General features: G+C 35.4%; 1 protein-coding gene across 6 annotated transcripts in view; it reads left to right on the top strand.

Annotated features, from left to right (window-relative positions):
* Positions 1-6,332: 6,332 nt before the first annotated feature.
* The window catches only part of LOC105052623 (protein ALWAYS EARLY 3), a 38,555-nt gene continuing 25,797 nt past the window's right edge, over positions 6,333-19,090 (top strand). For 5 of the 6 annotated variants that reach the window (XM_010933493.3, XM_073245078.1, XM_073245077.1 and 2 more), the window contains exons 1-6: positions 6,333-6,506; positions 9,133-9,256; positions 12,881-12,979; positions 13,223-13,285; positions 15,028-15,105; positions 16,891-17,080. In XM_010933493.3, the coding sequence (XP_010931795.1) occupies positions 9,152-9,256; positions 12,881-12,979; positions 13,223-13,285; positions 15,028-15,105; positions 16,891-17,080 (535 nt within the window). In that variant the 5' untranslated portion in view covers positions 6,333-6,506; positions 9,133-9,151. Of the gene's footprint in view, positions 6,507-8,064; positions 8,176-9,132; positions 9,257-12,880; positions 12,980-13,222; positions 13,286-15,027; positions 15,106-16,890; positions 17,081-19,090 lie in introns of all 6 variants that reach the window. The other variant, XM_073245076.1, reaches the window with a different exon arrangement.

The following is a 19,090-nucleotide window of genomic DNA, read 5'->3' as shown; positions in this document are numbered from 1 at the left end:
GTGGAAAGGTTGCAAGCCTAGCCTTAACTTTCTTAGAATGTGGAGGTCCTTTGCAAAGGTAGGTGTACCACCTACTAAGAAGAGAATGTTAGGATCTAAAATACTTGATTGTACATTTATAGGCTATGCACAACATAGTATAGCTTGTAGATTTTTAATGATAAAATTCAAAAAAATGAATTTGATAATAACATGATAATTGAATCTAGAGAAATCACTATTTTTTAAAATATCTATTCTTTGAAAGATAAAATTAATTAAATATTTAGATACTTATCTATCCCACTCTCTAGTAGCACTAGAGATAAATTACCATCCAATCCTATAAAACCCAAAAGAACTAAAAGAGGTAAAATTTAAAAAAACTTTGGTGATGATTGCATCGCTTTCTTTGTGGAAGATAATCCATTAACCTATAAAGATGCTTTATCCTCTATAGATGCTAAACTTTGGCTCAAATCCATAAAGAGTAAAATAGACTCAATAATTAAGAATAAAAAAATTTGGATTTTAATAGACTTACCTCCTGAAAATAAATCTATATGATGCAAATAGATTTTTAAAAAGAAATTAAATTTAGATGGCATGATAGATAAGTATATGACCAAACTTATAGCTAAAGGGTGTGCACAAAAAGATGGATTTAGACTAATTGATACCTATGTCCTTATTGCTAGAATTACCATTGTTCGAGTGCTTCTAGCACTGGCATCCATATATAATCTTGATGTATATTGGATGAATGTTAAAACCACCTTCTTAAACGATGAGTTAGAAAAAAAAGAGATTAGCTTCAAAGATTTATAGTTCATGGACAAAAAAAAAAAATTACGTAAACTAATTAGATCGCTTTATAAAATTGAACAAGATTCTAAGCAATGGCATAAGAAATTTGATAAAATCATAATAATATTTGGTTATAGTGTTAGTGAAATAAATAAATATATGTATTATAAAATTTATAAAAGCTAAATAGTAATTCTTTGCTTGTATGTGGATGATATCCTAATATTTGGTTTCGACATTGAAATTGTAGTTGAAACCAAACAATTTTTATCTAAACACTTTAACATAAAAGGCTTAGGTGTTATAAATATTATATCAGCGATCAAGATTAGTAAAACCTTAAATAATCTTGAGATCTCTCAATCACACTATACTGAGAAACTTATGAAAATATTTGGTCATCTTAATTACAAACCTCGGAGTACCCCTTATGATCCTACTATAAATTTGAGAAGAAAATGAAAAAGATGAAATTTTATTATTAAAATATGTTCGAATAATTGCCTATTTGATATATCTAGCAAATAATTCTAAACCATATATCATATGCAGTAGAAAGACTTGGTAGATATACCAATCGACTTGAACATACTCATTGGAGTGTACTTGTCAAAGTACTCGAATATCTGAAGGAAACCATTGATTATGGTCTTCATTATACTAAATATCCCACTATCGTAGAAGAATACAATGATGCAAATTAGATTTCTAATAGTGTCAAACTAAAGCAATGAATGGTTATATCTTCATCTTGGGTGGAGCTACAGTTATTTGAAAATCAACCAAACAGATATTGATAACTCGTTCAACTATGGAAGCGAAGCTAGTAGCTTTTGAGAAAGTTACTAAAGAAGCTGGATGATTAAAAAGTTTATTATTAGATATTTCTCTGATAGAAAAATCAATATCGGCTATATCCATTCATTATGATAGTCAAGTAGCTATAACGATGATACATAGCAAAAGGCACAATGCTAAAACATCAAGATTCATACAAACTATGATTAAAATTATTAAAGATTATGAAAAAAATGACATTGTGTCGCTCAATTTTATTAAGTCTGTAAAAAATCTTGTGGATCCTTTCAATAAAGACTTCTTTGGAACTTTAGTGATATATACATTGAGGAGGATGGAGCCTTAAACCTATAGATTAAATTACCTTCGATGGCAACCCAACTTATATGAGTAGAGATCCTATGGAATAAGTTCCATGGATAAAAATAAGTTAATTGAGTAATCAGGAGGAGCACTTGAGGCGAGATCTCTCCAAGCCTATCCCTATTGATGTTGGTGCTCCTTACTGCAACTATCGAGGTTGAGTTAAATTCTTAATAAGATCAAATCTATAATATGGCAGGGTATGTTGTTGTAGGTATCTTTGGTGACTCGTCTATATGAGTGTGACTATGAGGTTGCAATCTATGACAATTAAGCTAGGCTAATTCTCTAGAGCACTTACGGAACCAAAATATAAGCACATGGCTGCAATGCGCACCCCTGATTGAATTAGCACAATGTCTATGCAATGTACCCTTCAAGTTGAGCTTGTGATATAAAGATCCTAAGTTCAAAGGTTCGACTAGTTTAGGATTGTTATAAGCAAAATTTGATGTCATTAAGTGAAGGTTTAAGTCCAAAAGGTATCTTTGCTTATTACATTTAATAAGTTATCCAAATAAAAATTTATTCCTATATTTTTTTTGTTTTTAAAAAATCTTTGAATCTTATGAGTATTTTTTTATATATGGAATAAAAATTTGAAGATTTTTTGACTATTTGTGATCTTTTCAAATATTTAGTATATATTAAGTACTTTGATTATGATGATTTCTTTAATTATATGATTAAAATTCTGATCTTTTTTTTTTTTTTTTGACTGTTAGAGGAGAGTTATTGGACTGATTTTATTACTGGATGGTAATGGATCTCAATGGATCCATATAGAAATTATACTTTTGGATGCTATAAAAGGAGCCCTCAACTAGCCCATTGGACATAACATCCACTTCTTTTTTTGTCAAAAGTAGCTCAAGAATAAAGAGTTATTTCCTCTTCTGCTCCCTCAATTATATTCTTTCTCTTTCCTATCTCCTTATTTGGACAACTTTTGACCAACCGTGAGTTCATCGAAGATCTACTAGAGTCGCAGTACCTCTAGTAGATTGAGTTCGTCATATCTTGGATGAGAACTAAGCCTGAAGCTCATACTAAAAAGAGGATGATAGTAATTTTTTTAAAGGTCAGTGCATAGCACACATGTCAGATCTTGTTAAGCCAGTGATCAGATTGTTTTGCAGTATTTCAGTAACAAGATTTTGCTATTTTTTACCCTTTATTTCTAATAGATGGAACAAAAATGAAAGTCTTTAATGCATACTTTAATCTCTAAATCTATATATATGCATGCAATTTCATCCATGAATGTGGTTAAAATGCCAATTGAATGTGGATGAATCCATCATATACCCATAAGCATCCAATGTTAGGGTGGCAAGGGCTTTGCTAACTTTAAAGAACTTCGTCTTGACTTATTCAGCTTTTCTCATATTTTTGTAGTCCAACTTCAAAAAAACCATAGCCTCAATTTATACACTTTGATATAAATCATCATGTACTAAAAAGATATATAATTATATGGAATCTTTCATGGGATAATTAATTTTGCCCGATAAAGTATCTTGTTTATTTGCTATAAAGAAGTTCATAAAGTTTTCAAGTGGATTTTTTTTTAGTTGGTGAACTAATATTTATTAAGCCATCTTAGAATAAATACAACAATGGAAATCAGAAAATAAAATGTCTAACAATTGAACCAAAAAAAAATTATACATTATCAACCACAAAGTAGATCTTATACAGACAGCGATATATGATGTCGTCTAATCGGTAGCACTATTAGGTTCTCTAAAAATATATTTCATTATGAAACTTTGAATAGTTGTATGTATATATAAACAAGCTTGTGTCAAGGGATGACCGGTGAATTCTAAAGAAGCTGAACCAGTCAGCCACTCAATAACTATCAATGAATCCCCTTTTAAAATTATATAAGAAGCTTTCAGGATTTTAATTGTACATGATATATCTTTTTATGCAGTCTACAACTCTATCGTGAAAACTACCTAATGACCGTTGGTTATCCCCTTCCAAGTAGATTCTTGAAGATCAAATGTTTCCAACTAGCTTTTTCATAAAGATAAGCTGGTCCAAGTTGTTTTATTTATATTGTGCATGAGAAAAAATGTGCATGTTTGATAGCTTATGTCAAGCAAATACTTAAATACTTAAAACCTAAAGAACCATAACCCTAAATTCACATTTGCACTAGTTAAAAGGGAATTACAAATGTTTTGCTGGAACACTCATAAAATAAAGAGGTTACAACTAGAATCTTTGTATAAACAAGTTTCTTTGAGTCTTGATTAACTTCGGTAAGATTTTACCTCCCTTTCAGTCTTATCATGCCTTCCACCATGAGGAAGATCATTCACACCCAACCCTCCTCAAATTGCATGTAATTGAAAAAAAAAAAAAATCTCATGATCAAGAAACACATTGAAAGAAAAAAAGGAAAGTACATGATATTGAAAAGCAAAAACATAATTCAATATACGTTGATATTTTTGAACCTTCAATGGCTGCATGGTGATTGACATGATGCTTATGAATGACTCAATTAGACTCTAACGTGTCATATGATAAAAAGTTTTTGTATCATATATGGTCACACATTCCAAGATATTCTACTTATGTTTTTCTTTTTCGATGGAGAATAAAAATCTCAAACCATGTATGAATAATGGATATATCCATCTAGGATTGAGTACAGATAAGGTTTGATTGGATTGAAAAAAAAAATTCATCTGATCGAATCCAATCGGATTGAAAAAAATTCAATCCGCCACCGATCGTTTATCATATATAAACCGTTTGAAACTGAATTGAATGATTTGTAGTGGGTTCGGATGGTTGTGTTGGTTTGGACTTCAATATTGATCCGATATTGATTTTAAGTCCAATATTGACTCATTTAAGCTTATTTATTTTTTTTAATAATTAATTTAATGCAAAAAAATTTTAAATCTTATAAGTTATAAATTTTGAACTTATTTTTGGACCTATACAAAATAAAATAGAAAAAGAGAAGATTTATTCATCCAAAGCAATTACATCTGAAAATTTTTATTTTAAAATTATCTTAAATTGATGTATTTCCATCAGCAATTCAATATTAATATTCTTATGAATCTAAATAGGTAATGTGATATTTTTCAGAACGAAGTATTTAAGTCTAAATGGCACCATCATAAAATAAAAGTGAGTTTGTGAAACACTACATCAGTTGGATTTGATTTCATACGATTTAAAATATAGGAACCAAATCCGACCGTAAATAATCGATTTTTTATAAACTTCGATTCGATTCCATCCGATTTATATCTTTTAACTGACTAAAATCAGTGTTTATTAGATCAGATTATGTGAGTTTCTTCAAATTTTGATTATTTGCTTAACCCTCCATCCATCATCACCTAAAGAAAACAAAAAGGTAATATTTACAATCCAAAACACTAAACAAAAAGATAATAGGAGGATGAATGATATTATCGAATAAAATGTATATGAGTGTTCTTATCCTTGAATCGTGAACTTGAGCAACCTTAACAACAAGCTTGTCAAGGGACAAGAGAAGACATCATATAACTTTATGCCTTTTTCCAATCCATTCGCCAACATAGTGAAGAACTCGAGCAAAGAAGTCATCACTGGCACTGACAACAATGCATCCGTGTGTGCCCTATCATTTTTGGCTACTTTCATGATGTTGGTGGCATTAATGACAAGACGGTTGGTTTTGCTTTTGACCGTTTTGCGAACCAATAGGACGCTTCTAATCAATAATTTCTCCTGCAAACTAAATTAAATCTTGATTATCAACAAAAAATAGCATATTGTTGTAGTTGTTGCTGCTATTATCGTTTGAGCATAGAAAGAGGCATATGCAACATCAATGGCTGCTGATGTCTTGAGTGGTAACGAGGGAGAGACAAGCAATCCTAAAAACTACTAATGTATAATTATTATCTTACACATGCAGTCTACCTTCTGCTCTCTGATTTATAGACAATTTTTTTTTTACATCATCATCTTTTTGCAGTTACAACAGGTTTGTAGCAATTAATCAGTAACAGTACGTTAAAAAAAAGTAAATTTAGTAACAACCCATTCGAAGCAATGAATATTATTGGCATTAGAGGATGGTAGAAGGGATAAAGCTCGGGCCGGGCCGGAACGGGCCTATATCATGGATTGTCTGTCCAGGCCCATGGTCCAACCCGGCCGGGCCGGAACGGGCCGGAACGGGCCTGTATCATGGATTGTCTGTCCAGGCCCATGGTCCAACCCGGCCGGGCTTTGCGGGCCTGGTGCTTACGGATTCTTTTCGCGGGGCTGATAGCTAAGCTGGAAGGAAACGAAATTTTTAAAAGAAATTCGAAAAAGAAAAAGAAACCGCCAGCTCAGCCAATCGGGCTCACGTCTAAACGCCTCCCCACCCCTCCCCGGTTCGCTCGAGAAAAAGAGCGGGGCAATAGCCATTGTCCACCCGACGGACAAACAGCCTCTCCACCAAAAGGCGGACGGCTCCCGCACACCATCGGGCGTGGATTCTACTGTCCACCCTTCCTCTAGGAGGAGCCTCGAAGCCGCCGATCTCGGTGAGTCCTCTCCTCTCCTCTTCTCTTCGCCTGCCCCTCTCCCCCGAAAGATTTTTTCCCTTTTTTTTTTGTCGTCTCAATCTCCCGCTACACCTTCCTTTTCCACTCGAATCTCGGCTCCGGCAAGTTTATGCTGCTCGAATCCGTGAAGATTGCCCATGATTTGGCCGGATCTCTAGCCCTCACCCTTTCCCTAATCCCATTTAAGCCAGATTCCATGTTTCATGCTTGGATCTGTATACATATACCTAGATTTGCTTTGATTTTGCTTCTGTCTGGCTGATCTCGTGTTGGATTTGTGATGTTTGCTTATTTTGCTTTTTCGTTTTCCTTTTTTAACACTTCCAGACCTCTGAAATCTGCAGCCCCTGCAAATTTCTCCATGGTTAAACTATTTCATTTATCTTTGATTCCTTGCTGTACAATAATGTCAGTATTTTGCATCTTTTTCTCTATTAGAGTATCCTTGTTTTTAAAACTTTTGTGGAGCAGCTATTTATGAACTTGAATTTTTCTATCTGCTGGGTTGTTCATGAACAAGAGAGCTGACTGTGGGTGTTTTTCTCGCTTTTCTTTTAAAAATTTGTCCCATAATTCAAAATCCTTCTGCCGAACTATCTCGGAAACATAAGCAGGTTACATGTTTCTAGGCGCTAATCTCTCTTGCAGAAATCAAAATCTTAGAATATAATTTTTAATGTCATCGCAGTCAGTCCCAAGTTTCAACCAACTGATATTTTCATGAAATTGTTACCTACCGCAGCAAATATTCTCAAAGAAACTTCAAGCCAGCCTTCTCCCCAGATTGGTATCCTGGTTGTGCAGGTTGTCATTATTTTTCTCCGGCATGGATTCTTCTTGCCTCCGCTATTCCAGCTCAATTTCTTTTTCTTCTTCTTCTTCTTCTTCTTCTTTTTTGTGTTAGTATTAGCCTTAGTCTCGAGGTCATTATATTCTCTTCTCTCTCCGGCTCCAATTCCTTCGTTCAGATCAACTGCAGAATGGCTGCTTCCAATTTGATATTTAGATCATCATTTTGATCTGCAGCTGAGACTTATCAGAACTTGGCTGTTCTATTCTGACCTCGAAATCATCTATGATATTCTCTGCCTCCTTTATGGAATTGTCCTTTTTTGACTGTTGAACCTGGTCTTGATAAAAATATTTCCATTCAGATATCCTTAAGAATTGAGTAGTCCATATTGCTTTGCTGGAAAACAGTGATTATAGATGTAGAAGCTTCAATATTTTGAAGTTTTGATTTGAAAAATAGGTGGTAATATGGGAGGGGACTGAACCAACACCATCTTAGGGGAAAAGGGAAAATGACCCTGAATTCAAAAGTTCATCAATCTTCAATATTTTTTCTTATCATTTGTAATAATAAACTATACTCTCAATATCATATGTTTGTAGTCTAATAATTTCCCTTTACTTTTGCTATGAAAAGGTGATCGATTAAACATAGTGGAATGTGGTTCAGAATAATGCTAAATTACTTTTATTTCTGGAGTAATTTTTAGAAATCAGAGCATCTAACAGTTTCTTGGAATAAAAGTCTGGTTTGACTAATCAGAGCACCCAATGGTTGAAGGAAGAAAAGTATTGTAATTCAACATAAACTCATGGGACTTTGCTGACTTGCGCAACAATTGGAAGGGACTATAAGGTCTAGTTTCATTTACAAAATTAATTTTCTAAAATTACTGTTTTGTTTTATATTTTTGGATAAAGACAGTAGGTTCTTGGGCATTATGATACTCATCTTTATGCCCAGTTCCATTTTCCTTTTGAAACATAATTGGCATAACTTGTCCTGATTGGTTGCTATGTGTTATCATGAAATAGAATGTGTTACTATGATTACTATATCCACTTGTTGTTTCAAATATTGCCTTGGCACGGGTTGATACGCCTAGGTACGGTTCGGAACACAACTCGGTATGTCTTGGTATGCCTGGATACACTCAGTATGGGACGGTATGGGGTTTGCACCAACCTGAACTTGGGCTTTGTACTACTTCTCACCTAGTATGGTATGGTGCATCCTGTACAGGTGGTATGGCATTCCATGACTTGTATGCTCAATGAATTTTACTTCTGTACAACGTTAACTTTGGCATAAAGTTGCCAGTATAACACCTATAAAGAATTTGTGTAATGCAAAATATTCTCAAATTTGTGGAATAACTTTTCTGGCTTTTATATTTCTTGTACTTTTCAAAATTTTCATTTTTTTTTTTTTGGGACAAACTCTGAAAATTGGAGAGAAACTGTAGGAACTACCAAAACTGCCAAAACCAGAACTCCACAGGCTTGGCACTGAAACAGAAACCGAGTTTTTAAAGCTTGGTCCATTTGGTGATGATCAAGTTTTGTTATTATTCAATTATCAATGATTGCTTGATTGGCCTTCTCCGAAGGTTGTTCTTATGATTGTCATTAATTTGAGGCAACGCATAGTGCTAACTGTTAGAATGCAATAATTAATTAACTAGCTTGTCTTTATATTTACCCGAATTACATATTTTTCTGAGGCTATACTGGACTTTTAATCATCACCACATTTTTTTTTTGTGGTTCCCTTCTTTTCTCTTGGGCCTTTGTGATTGATTGAGATTTACAGGAAGGACATAGAAGTTTCAATGGCTTCAACAAGGAAATCAAGAAATGTGAACAAGCGCTTCGCAAAAGTGAATGATGAGTGGCTGGATAAAGATGCAACAGTTGTGAACAAAAGTAAAACACGAGTAAGTATATGTGGCCTTGGCAAACCTCATAGTTTCTTCTCTCGCAAAATCTATTTTGTTGGTCAGGTGACCCATTGGTGTTGGCTCAATTTTTCATCTTTCGCTCATGGATGGATGGATGGATGGATTCTATGCCGGCTACATTCATTATATCGTTGTTGCCATGTAAATGATTAGACGATGCAAACTGGACAACCGCTTCAATATACCATAAAAAGATCCCTGATTGTCTATCTTATTTATGAACTCTTGTGCTGACAGTCTACTTGTCAGATGAGTTTATTGGCATGAGGGATCTACAGAACTGATCTACAGAACTAATCTTCACTGCTATCAGAATATACAAGATTTCTTGGATGCTAGGTTTCTATGTGCTGTTAATTCTGTTCATTTTATGAACTCAATGATTGTCTAGACTTAATTGTTCAAGTTAGGATACCTTCATAATGCTAACCAGGGATTTAGGTCCCAGCGGGACGTCTCGGGATATCTCGTGGGACATCGGGATGGGGTACCATCTCATGTGTTGAGACAGGCTGTCTTGTTAGCATCCTAGCGTCCCGATTGGGATGTCTTAGGACATCTTCTGTCCTAAGTGTCAGGATGGGGTGGGACGGCGACGTGTTCCATACCATGGAAAACTTGGGACAGCTCCGTGCCATGGAATTTAAAACTTTGATGCTAACAACTTAGTTGACGGCCCTGTTGTGATGTTGCTGCTATTATATGGCTGCTCAATGGTGTGTTTTCATGGCTCGAAACCATGAAAAATGTGTAGGTATTTCCCCCTGTTGCCCTAAAACTCATCCTTGGTTATGTGTGGTCATCCTGCAAACACATGGTGGATCTTTTGGTTGTTCTACAGTATCTTTACAAATCACCTTTTAAAGTTCTGGAATCACCGATCAGCAAACAATGGTGTGGTTTGCTGATTTACATGATACATATATGGTTTTGTGTTATGTCAGATACTGTATGTATTCTTCACAAGCGTCTGAAGGAAACTAGTTGCAATGATCAACTAAAATCTTTCTTTGATCAAATGAAAGGGAGGAATGTTTTTACCTTAACTCCTACTAAAATTTCTTCAAAGAGAAGAATATGTTGGCGAAGATGCTTAGATTATGACATGGCTATAGAGCAGAATGTTGCCTTTGATAATTCCAGTAGTATGCTTTTGAAATCATCAAGGGAATTGGGATGCGCTGAATGCTGCTGCTGCTGATTAGTACATAAAGTAAGTGTTTGGGCTGCTTTTGAAATCATCCAAGGAGATTTGGGATGGACTGAAAATGGTTGGTTCTGCTGAAAAATACGTAATATGAGCATTTGGGTTTACATTTGAGATATTTACCATCTAAGACAGAGGTATTCTGTGCATCAAAAATTTTGCTGTTCTGATGGCCCTCTTGAAAAAACTGAACTGGCATGAACCTTTAACCGTTGCTTGTTGAAACTTGTTATTTTATGATCTGTAAAAATTAATTTGTCATAAGATAAATAAGATCAGGATCTAGACGTGGCATGATTTTTGAGGGATACATTTGATGCTTTTACTATAGTAGGTTGAATCGGTCCAGGAGTATAGGAATGATTTTGCTGGAGTACAAACTCAAATCTGTCACAAACCCTGTGAATCATACTGGTGATCCGTTCCTTGACATTTACAGCAGAGCGCTGCTGTATGGGCACATGTTTCTTTTAGTAAGGGCTCTAGTTTTGGTGTGATTCATCCTTCTTTGAGTCTCTTTCTTTCTGTATTACATGGACCTTTTTCCTATGACTACCATTTGAAATTAGCTAGGCAAATTTTTCATTTCTGCATGTTCCAAAAGAACTAAAAGGATAGCTGGAGGCAAATAAAAAACATCCTGCTAGAGTTTTGTTACTCTTTGTTTTCTCTAACATACATTTGTCTCCCTGTATTTGTGACAATCTGTTGTTTTGTCATTTCTATAGAAGTTAAAGCATCTGGACCTCATATATATATTTTTTTCTTTTTGAAAATTTACTTGAAGGAGTGTTAATCTGGAAGTGTTATAGAAGTAATTTTTTGTCCTTGGAAGGGAAAAATATGTGATTTACCATTCTCTTTTTTGTGATACTACGAGGGGTCTTTTAATATATCATATATAGTTGGATTCCTGGTATTATACTGATAATGTGATCCATGAATATATGATGCACATGGCATGGACTTGGCTGATATGTATTCGAACCAATATATGTCACAGGCTGACCAAAGGAATAAAAGGGTTTGACATGGGGTTTGAGCCTGAGTTAGTTCTAAAAAGCTGCTATAGATTAGAAAATAATCATGGAAATTTTATCCAATCAAGTGACGTCAAGATGAGTCAGAATCTTATTCAATCAACCGGTGCAAGATGATTCATAGATCTTATCAAGAGGCATATCAAAATGAATATTCTTATTTTTTCCTCGCTTGCAAGAAATGAATGTTGGCATATTTTTGGAAGGGTTTAAGGGATCCTACAACTATGATTGGTGTGCCTAGTGATTGTAAAGAGATCTTGAATTGAATAAGCTTTCTAGTTGTATTCTTCATTGTTCTGTGAGAGTTCTTTATTGTTTTTTTCCTCCAATCTTGCGACTCCATTGTTGGGTAGATCTTCTTCCTCAAGGAGAAAGATCATGGTATGCACTGTTATATTCTGTGAAAAATTATATATTTTTGTGATATATAGAAAAAGAGACTCCATTATTTATTCAGAAATATTAATGAGGTCAAAATTCATTAATTACGATGATGGTACAAGAACATACTACAGTGGACAGTCTCTCCATCTTGTCTCATGAAGAGTAGAATTAAGCTCATTTAAAAAAGAGATTGCAAAAGGGCAACCCAGCATATAACTGTCACTAGTTGGGGAATTGAGAGTTGTTTCAGTAAGAAGATTAACTACCTAGCAACCCTCCTGTCATACATGGGAGACTAAAGTTCTACAAGGTGCAATAATGTACCTTATAGTAGACAACATATGCAAAGCATCCATGAAGAGATTATTTCTTTTTGTTTATCCCTCCTATTACTGTGCTGATTCTGTCTCTAGTTAAATTTTAGAATTTATTCCCTTAATTTAGATGGCATGTTGAAGTCAATGGTATGAAATTTCAGACCAGTAGCATCTGCGATCTCCCAAATGATTTCTTCAACTATTCTCATTGCTCAAATGAGCAAAATTGAGCGAAGAGGTCTAGAGAAACAAGAGATATGAGAAGGAAAGAAGAGAGGCTGAAAGGAGAATAGGAAACGACTTCTTATTCACTTATTTGATTAATTATTGATCCTTATACTTCAGAACCTGGATCTGCATCATACCTATATGTTATACTCGATAAATTTTTATAGTTACTGTCTATCTCTGTATTATATTTACTCATTGTATAAATAGTCTATCAAATGGATGTCTACCAGACTCTTGCTCTTATATTTTAGATATATCAGCTAAGTTATTTTTTATTTAGTACAGTGATGTGTGCATATACAATGTTTTTGATATTTCACTATATAACTGAACCAGTAGTACAGATATATCCTGCATTCTGAATCAGCACATTGCTTGTTATGATTTTTTTCAAACTTCTGGTAATATGTCTGTGCAGAAGAGGAAATTGTCTGACATGTTAGGTACTCAATGGAGCAAAGAAGAGCTTGAGCGTTTCTATGAAGCCTATCGAAAATATGGGAAGGACTGGAGAAAGGTTTGACTATATTGTTCTCTGAACCTGCTTTGTTTTTGAGAATGTTTCTTTGTGATATATGTTGTTTTACACCAATGCTGTAATTATTGAACAAATGACTTGTTGCTATTTGGTTTCTGTCAAAATGCATGTTATGTTGGATGGATGACTTGAACCGGGGGTTCCTTTTATTTTTCTCAAGCTACAAAAACTTCTGCATGTATTAATAATCTTCTAAAAGTATTGCCTCTTCTGGGTTGCCAGGTGGCTGGTGCAGTACGTAATAGATCGTCAGAAATGGTGGAAGCTCTGTACAATATGAGTAGGGTAAAGTCTATTTTCTCGATATGATATTTTATTTCTTGAATTTGTGCAACCTTTTTCTAATCCTATAATTATGTTCTGCTTCTGAAATAAATGTTAGCTGCCAAAGCACTTTGAAGTATGTAATTCTATTTACTGGCTTATAGCCATTTAATCAGCTCCTGCATATCATAAATATGAAGGAGGGATGCAGAAAAGAAACACAGACATGCACATACATTTTGAAGGGTGCAATGTGCCTGCACATTCATTTCTGTTTGCTTGATTGTGCATGTTGTTCTTGGATTTTTTTAATAAATTTAGTTTAGATTAACCTTTATATTTACATGATCTTCACATTCTTCTTCATATAGACATACATAAATTCAAATACATCTATCATGAATAACAATCTGTCAAATATTCTCTTTCCTAAAATTTTTGCGAAACTACTGTAACTTCCTCTCTCCAAACTAATATAATCCTGAGCACGAAGAAATTATGAGCCATACACTAATACGGAAACAAAATAATAAATACCTTTTGATAGAAGTTGCATCTTATGATCCATACATCAATACCAAAACAAAATAGTAAATACCTTTTGATAGAAGTTGCATCTTAAATGCTGCAATATTATATGGTTTAACACTTTGATACTGTTTTTTTTCTTTTAATTAAGTTTTCCTTAAATCTGTGTTTGTGATCTTATGATTCTATAAGGTTAATCACTTTGGCTTGTTGGTGAATCTATCTTTTGGTATTTACCAACACTATCATGTAGTTTGCATGGAATATCTTATCTATTGTCCTCTAGTTTTATGTTACTCTCTTGCTGGTTGTATCATTCTTGTTTGGTCACCATTCACCTTTAATATTTACCCTACATGTACTGTTATATGTTCTCAAATACCAGTACAAGCCATATAATTGTTGGATCAAACCTTACCTTTAAAGATGACAATCTGCGCAAACAGCTTGATGACATCGACCCTGCTAACATTATCTTCAAGATGCTTCCGTGATTCTTGAAATTCAGATTAAACTGTTGCACAGGTCAAAAGTTTTTTGATTATGTAATCCTGCAAGCAATGAAAATTCTTCATATGTCTCAGTTATGAACTTCAGACCACTGTGACAATGGCTGCTAGTCAGCTTTTGATGCACCAGATTCAAGGTTAATGATGAGCAAATGAGGTTAACCACTTGACTGTTGATTCTTTGACTCAAAGTTGTATTCTGAACAACTTTGAACCTCAAAAATTCCAGAACAAGATCAGTTTTTTTAGTTGATTTATTTCTGATAAGGTTGAAGTTTTGATGAACCATGTTGCGATGGATATGCTGGTTGGAGTGTGTCTGTGTTGGATCCTTCTGATGCCCAAGAGTTTTTTTCTTGTGGTCTCGTTCCTAGTGTAATATTTACACCCACATCATGTTGTGTCAACATGGGTACTTCAGGGTAAATCAGAGAGTCTCAGATAAGATAAGAACAGCTTAGAATTTTTTTCAGTATTCCAGTGGATAACATTATGTGATCACCTTGGGCTATGTGTCATGACTTGACCTATTGAATGGTTGAGCATTCTTTTCTTTGGCTAATAGAGGTATGGGATAATTTTTTTTGTAATTTTACTACAACCATTTTAGAGTACACTCTTGTTGTTTTACTCTTTAAGTTTTATGATGATGTCTTGAGAAACAGCGGACCTCATAAGTCGCGTGTTTTCTTCATGGATATAACTGAAGTCACTAAGCAATTTCAGGCATACTTATCCCTTCCAGAAGGAACAGCTACTGCAGCTGGCTTGATCGCAATGATGACTGATCACTACAATATTCTGGTGAGATTGGATATTGAGTTTCATATTGATGTTACTGTTAATATATAGGCTTATTTGGTGCTCAATTGCTGTATATTTTTTTTTTTTTTTTTTTGTGTACATACAAGCATGTGTGTGTACTCACACCCATACACACACACATATGAACATGTATTTATGTATATATATGTGTGGTGGGTGCACGCACGTGTGTGCAAGCATCAGTTTGATCATGGAGAGATCACTATATCTGGAACCTTGTGCATGCATGCGAGTGACTTTATACATTAGTGAAGTTGATCATGTAAAGATCACTATCTTAGAAACCTTGAGTAAAGCACCTGTGTAAATATTTCATGTACGTGGTACCATAAAGGATGTGCCTGGTCCAACTTTCCAACATAAAAGTGTAGTCTCCTTGTTTATATGGATTTAAAATTCCATATCAATCGTGCCTACATACTCTCTCCTATTAGGAATGTAGTAGAGCTCCACCAGACTTGGAGGTTTTTACAAGGAAACCTCCTTTTGTAGTACAAAGTTGCTTTTGCTTTTAAAATTCATGAAGTCATTGGACTTGATGAATTATAAACTGGATTGATGATGGAAAGATTACTAAAATTAACTGACATTTTCAATAGACAAAATGATATGGATTAACTGACATTTTCAATAGACAAAATAATATGGATTTTAAATTAAAAAAAAGTGGTTTTGTCTGTACAACACAAAACATGTTAAAAAAGAAAAATGCCTATATCTGTCATAGCACCTGTACTATTAAGCATTGCTGCCCATCGATACTATAAAGTCCATACCCACCACCAAACACTGTCAAAATTCCTGGGTTTTGCACTATGCCAGTAATTTAAGAAGCTGAGTTTAAATTATGGATGATAGTTTAAATTACGTACTGTAAATTACGTACTGTAACCATAACCATCAAGCCTTTTTCCAACTAGTTTGGTTTGGTTTCATGGATCCTCATTTGCCAAATTTCATACTTAAAACTATGTGATAGGTGGAAATCTTCCACTTAAAACTTCTCATTGCTGCATAAGAACTAGTTGTCGGAACCATTACCTCATAGAGGAAGCACAGTTATGGTGCTTAGCCTTTAAAAATCATTTTCTTGTTGGTACACAACTTGAAATGGACTTCTAACAATAAATAAGTGTTTACATTAAAGTGACCACCCTATGTCCTTTATTCTACGGTCTGTAAATTCTTTTTAACATGCACTGTCCCATAACCTGGAGAGCAATTTGAGTTTTCAAGAACCTCCGTATCATTCACAATTAAGCATATTGAGTTGGATTGCAAAGATGTCTGCCATGGTTATTGACAATTATTTCACCTCCCAATGATAAATCTTTAGTTATTTAGGGATATAACTTTTGCAAAGTTAACATTGTATTAGTATATATTATTATAAAAAAAGAAAAGAAATCTGTAGGTTGGATACTCTAATGTGATATATGGTCATACTATCAGTATGTTCTTGTTTTCTGGATGCACTGAATGAACTTTTATAAGATATTATTGCTTATTGTATGGTTGTTTCTTATTATGATTTTCAAGATATCTAATGTTTGTGGCTGTTTAACTGGACAACCATGGTATTGCTAGACTTATAAGATATATTCTATGCTACAACTGAATTGGTTCTTTTAGTGCTGCAATATGTTCTGAATATCTTATGGCTATGCTTCTGAAATCTTACACAGTCAACCTTAATTTTGATCCTGTTACTGTTTGGTTGGACAACTTGGCTGTTATCTGAAGCAAGGAACTATCAACTGACAGGAAGGGAGTGACAGCGGTCGTGAAAGCAATGATGTGTCAAGAACATCTCGCAAGACTCAAAAGCGTGGCCGGGGAAAATTTCGACTCATGTCGAAAAGTTCCGATGACCAGTATCCTGATCTATTGCAGTATCAGTCAGGTCCAACAGCCTCAGGATGCCTGTCATTATTAAAAAAGAAGCGATCTGGAGGTAACTTTCAAGGTTTCAGCATAATGGCCTGACAGACTTTCAGCTGTTTTCCTGATATTTGCTTTTTTCCATCATGCTTATAAGATATATTTTCTGATTACCTTTTTTTGGAAGCATTGCTGCTTCATTTGACAATCTACTTGAGACTTTAATATGGCCAAGAAGTTCACTGTAAAGCTGTTATATTTTAGAAGATCAGGAGATATAGATGCAGAAGTAAGGTTTGCTGTTCCAGTATTGGATCCCGGGCTGGTGGGCTGGTGGTATAGTTCGGTATGCCGTTGTACCATTCCGTGCTGGGGTCGAACAGATACAACAGAGAGCGGGAGAGGGAGAAGGAAAGAAAGGAAAAGAGAGAGAGGGAAGGGGATGGAAGGAAAGGGAGAGGTGGAAACAGCCTTCGGAGGTTGTTGGAGGCGTTGCGGAGGTTGTGTGCCTCTATTCGATCAAAGTCGAACAAAACAGGGGCTTCGGTCCCTATTTCTTTTTTATTATGGACGCATCGGCGAAGTCATTTTCTCCCTCTCCTTTTCCTACCCTTTCTCTCTCTCTCTTTCTTCTCTTTCCTTCTCTTCCTCGTGCTGTGTTGGATTGGGACAAGACCCACCGCCTCAATAGTGGCAGTGGCATGGTTTGCTGAACTGCTCGGAATCAGATGGTTCAGAGTGGTGCCGAACCATACTGACGGCTAATTGGTGTGGTTCGAGCGTTTGATTCGGAACATCGGCGAAAATGGAGTAAGGAAGAAGGAAAGAGAGAAAGAGAGAGGAGGGGAACGAAGGAGAAGGAAAGGCCGACGGTAGCCTGCCAAGGCTTCCGAGGCTCTACAGCCCTCCGCAAAATGCGAAAAGAAAGAGATAGAGAGACAGAGAGGGAAGGGAGAGAAGAGGAGGGAGGAAAAGGCGGCGGTGGAGGGGCTGGTAGAGGATGGCTAGGTGGTTGCCTGACAGCCCAAATCTGCCCTGCGGTTGTTGCGGTTTCGGAACAGGGGCATCTATTTCGAACTTGTGGTGACCATGGGTTGGATTTGGGTTGTGCCTATTTTGAACCTGTAGTGATTGAGGGGTAGATTTAGGTTATTCGGCAGCCTCCTTGCCACCTTCCCCTTCTCTTCTCCCTTGCCCCCTCTCTCTATGTCTATCTGCTCTCATTTCCTCTTGCGAAGGACCGTGGAGCCCGAGAGGCGTTAGCGGCTCTTTGAGGGCCTCTGTGGCCCTCTGATGGGCACTGCCAGTGACATGCTTTGAACCAGCACCTAGATGGATCATGTGACACGGCCGCATAAATCCTAAAGCGAGGCCCTACAGAATTTGCAAGGCCTTAGATTCTGTTACAACCTCAATTTTTTGTGAACACAAATGATATCAATTCATAATAAAATATTCTATAATAACAAATAACATAACCTGTACAATTTATAAAACTCAGCCATCCGAGTGGTATTGATGTAACTCTATCTATTCAATCCTTTCAACCGTGATCCCAACCATGGCCAAGTATATGCATCCTATAACTCCGAACAAAGAAAGAAAAGAAGGATTTGTGAGCTTTACAGTCCAATAAGAATTTTCATAGACTAACATTGATATAATAATGATAAATAAGAAATTATCAATGGTTAATACTCATATAAATCTCATGCCACAGGATACCATAATAATAAAACATGCATTAGCAAACATGTCTTTATGCGCAATAAATCGTATCATATAATTATCTCGAGACAACATACATTGGATCCGATCATATTTAGGTACTCTTTTCTGGACTGCCATAACCATGTTTCCAGCTCGTGGTAAGGCATCAATAAGTGGCTAGTCCTATAAACTACCATAACAATCCGTGGTAGGGTAATAAGTGGCTAGTCCTATGGATTACTACAACCATATTTCAAGTCTGTGACGGAGCATCAATAAAGTAGCGAGTCCAAAAGATCACAGATGTTCAACTTTGAACTACCACAACCACGTTTCAAGCTCGTGGCAGGGTATCAATAAAATGGCTAGTTCA

This window comes from Elaeis guineensis, chromosome 10, assembly GCF_000442705.2.
Source record: "Elaeis guineensis isolate ETL-2024a chromosome 10, EG11, whole genome shotgun sequence".
In the NCBI taxonomy this organism is placed as follows: Eukaryota; Viridiplantae; Streptophyta; class Magnoliopsida; order Arecales; family Arecaceae; genus Elaeis; species Elaeis guineensis.
The sequence above is the reverse complement of the archived record's forward strand: the minus strand, read 5'-3'. Positions and strand labels throughout refer to the sequence as shown.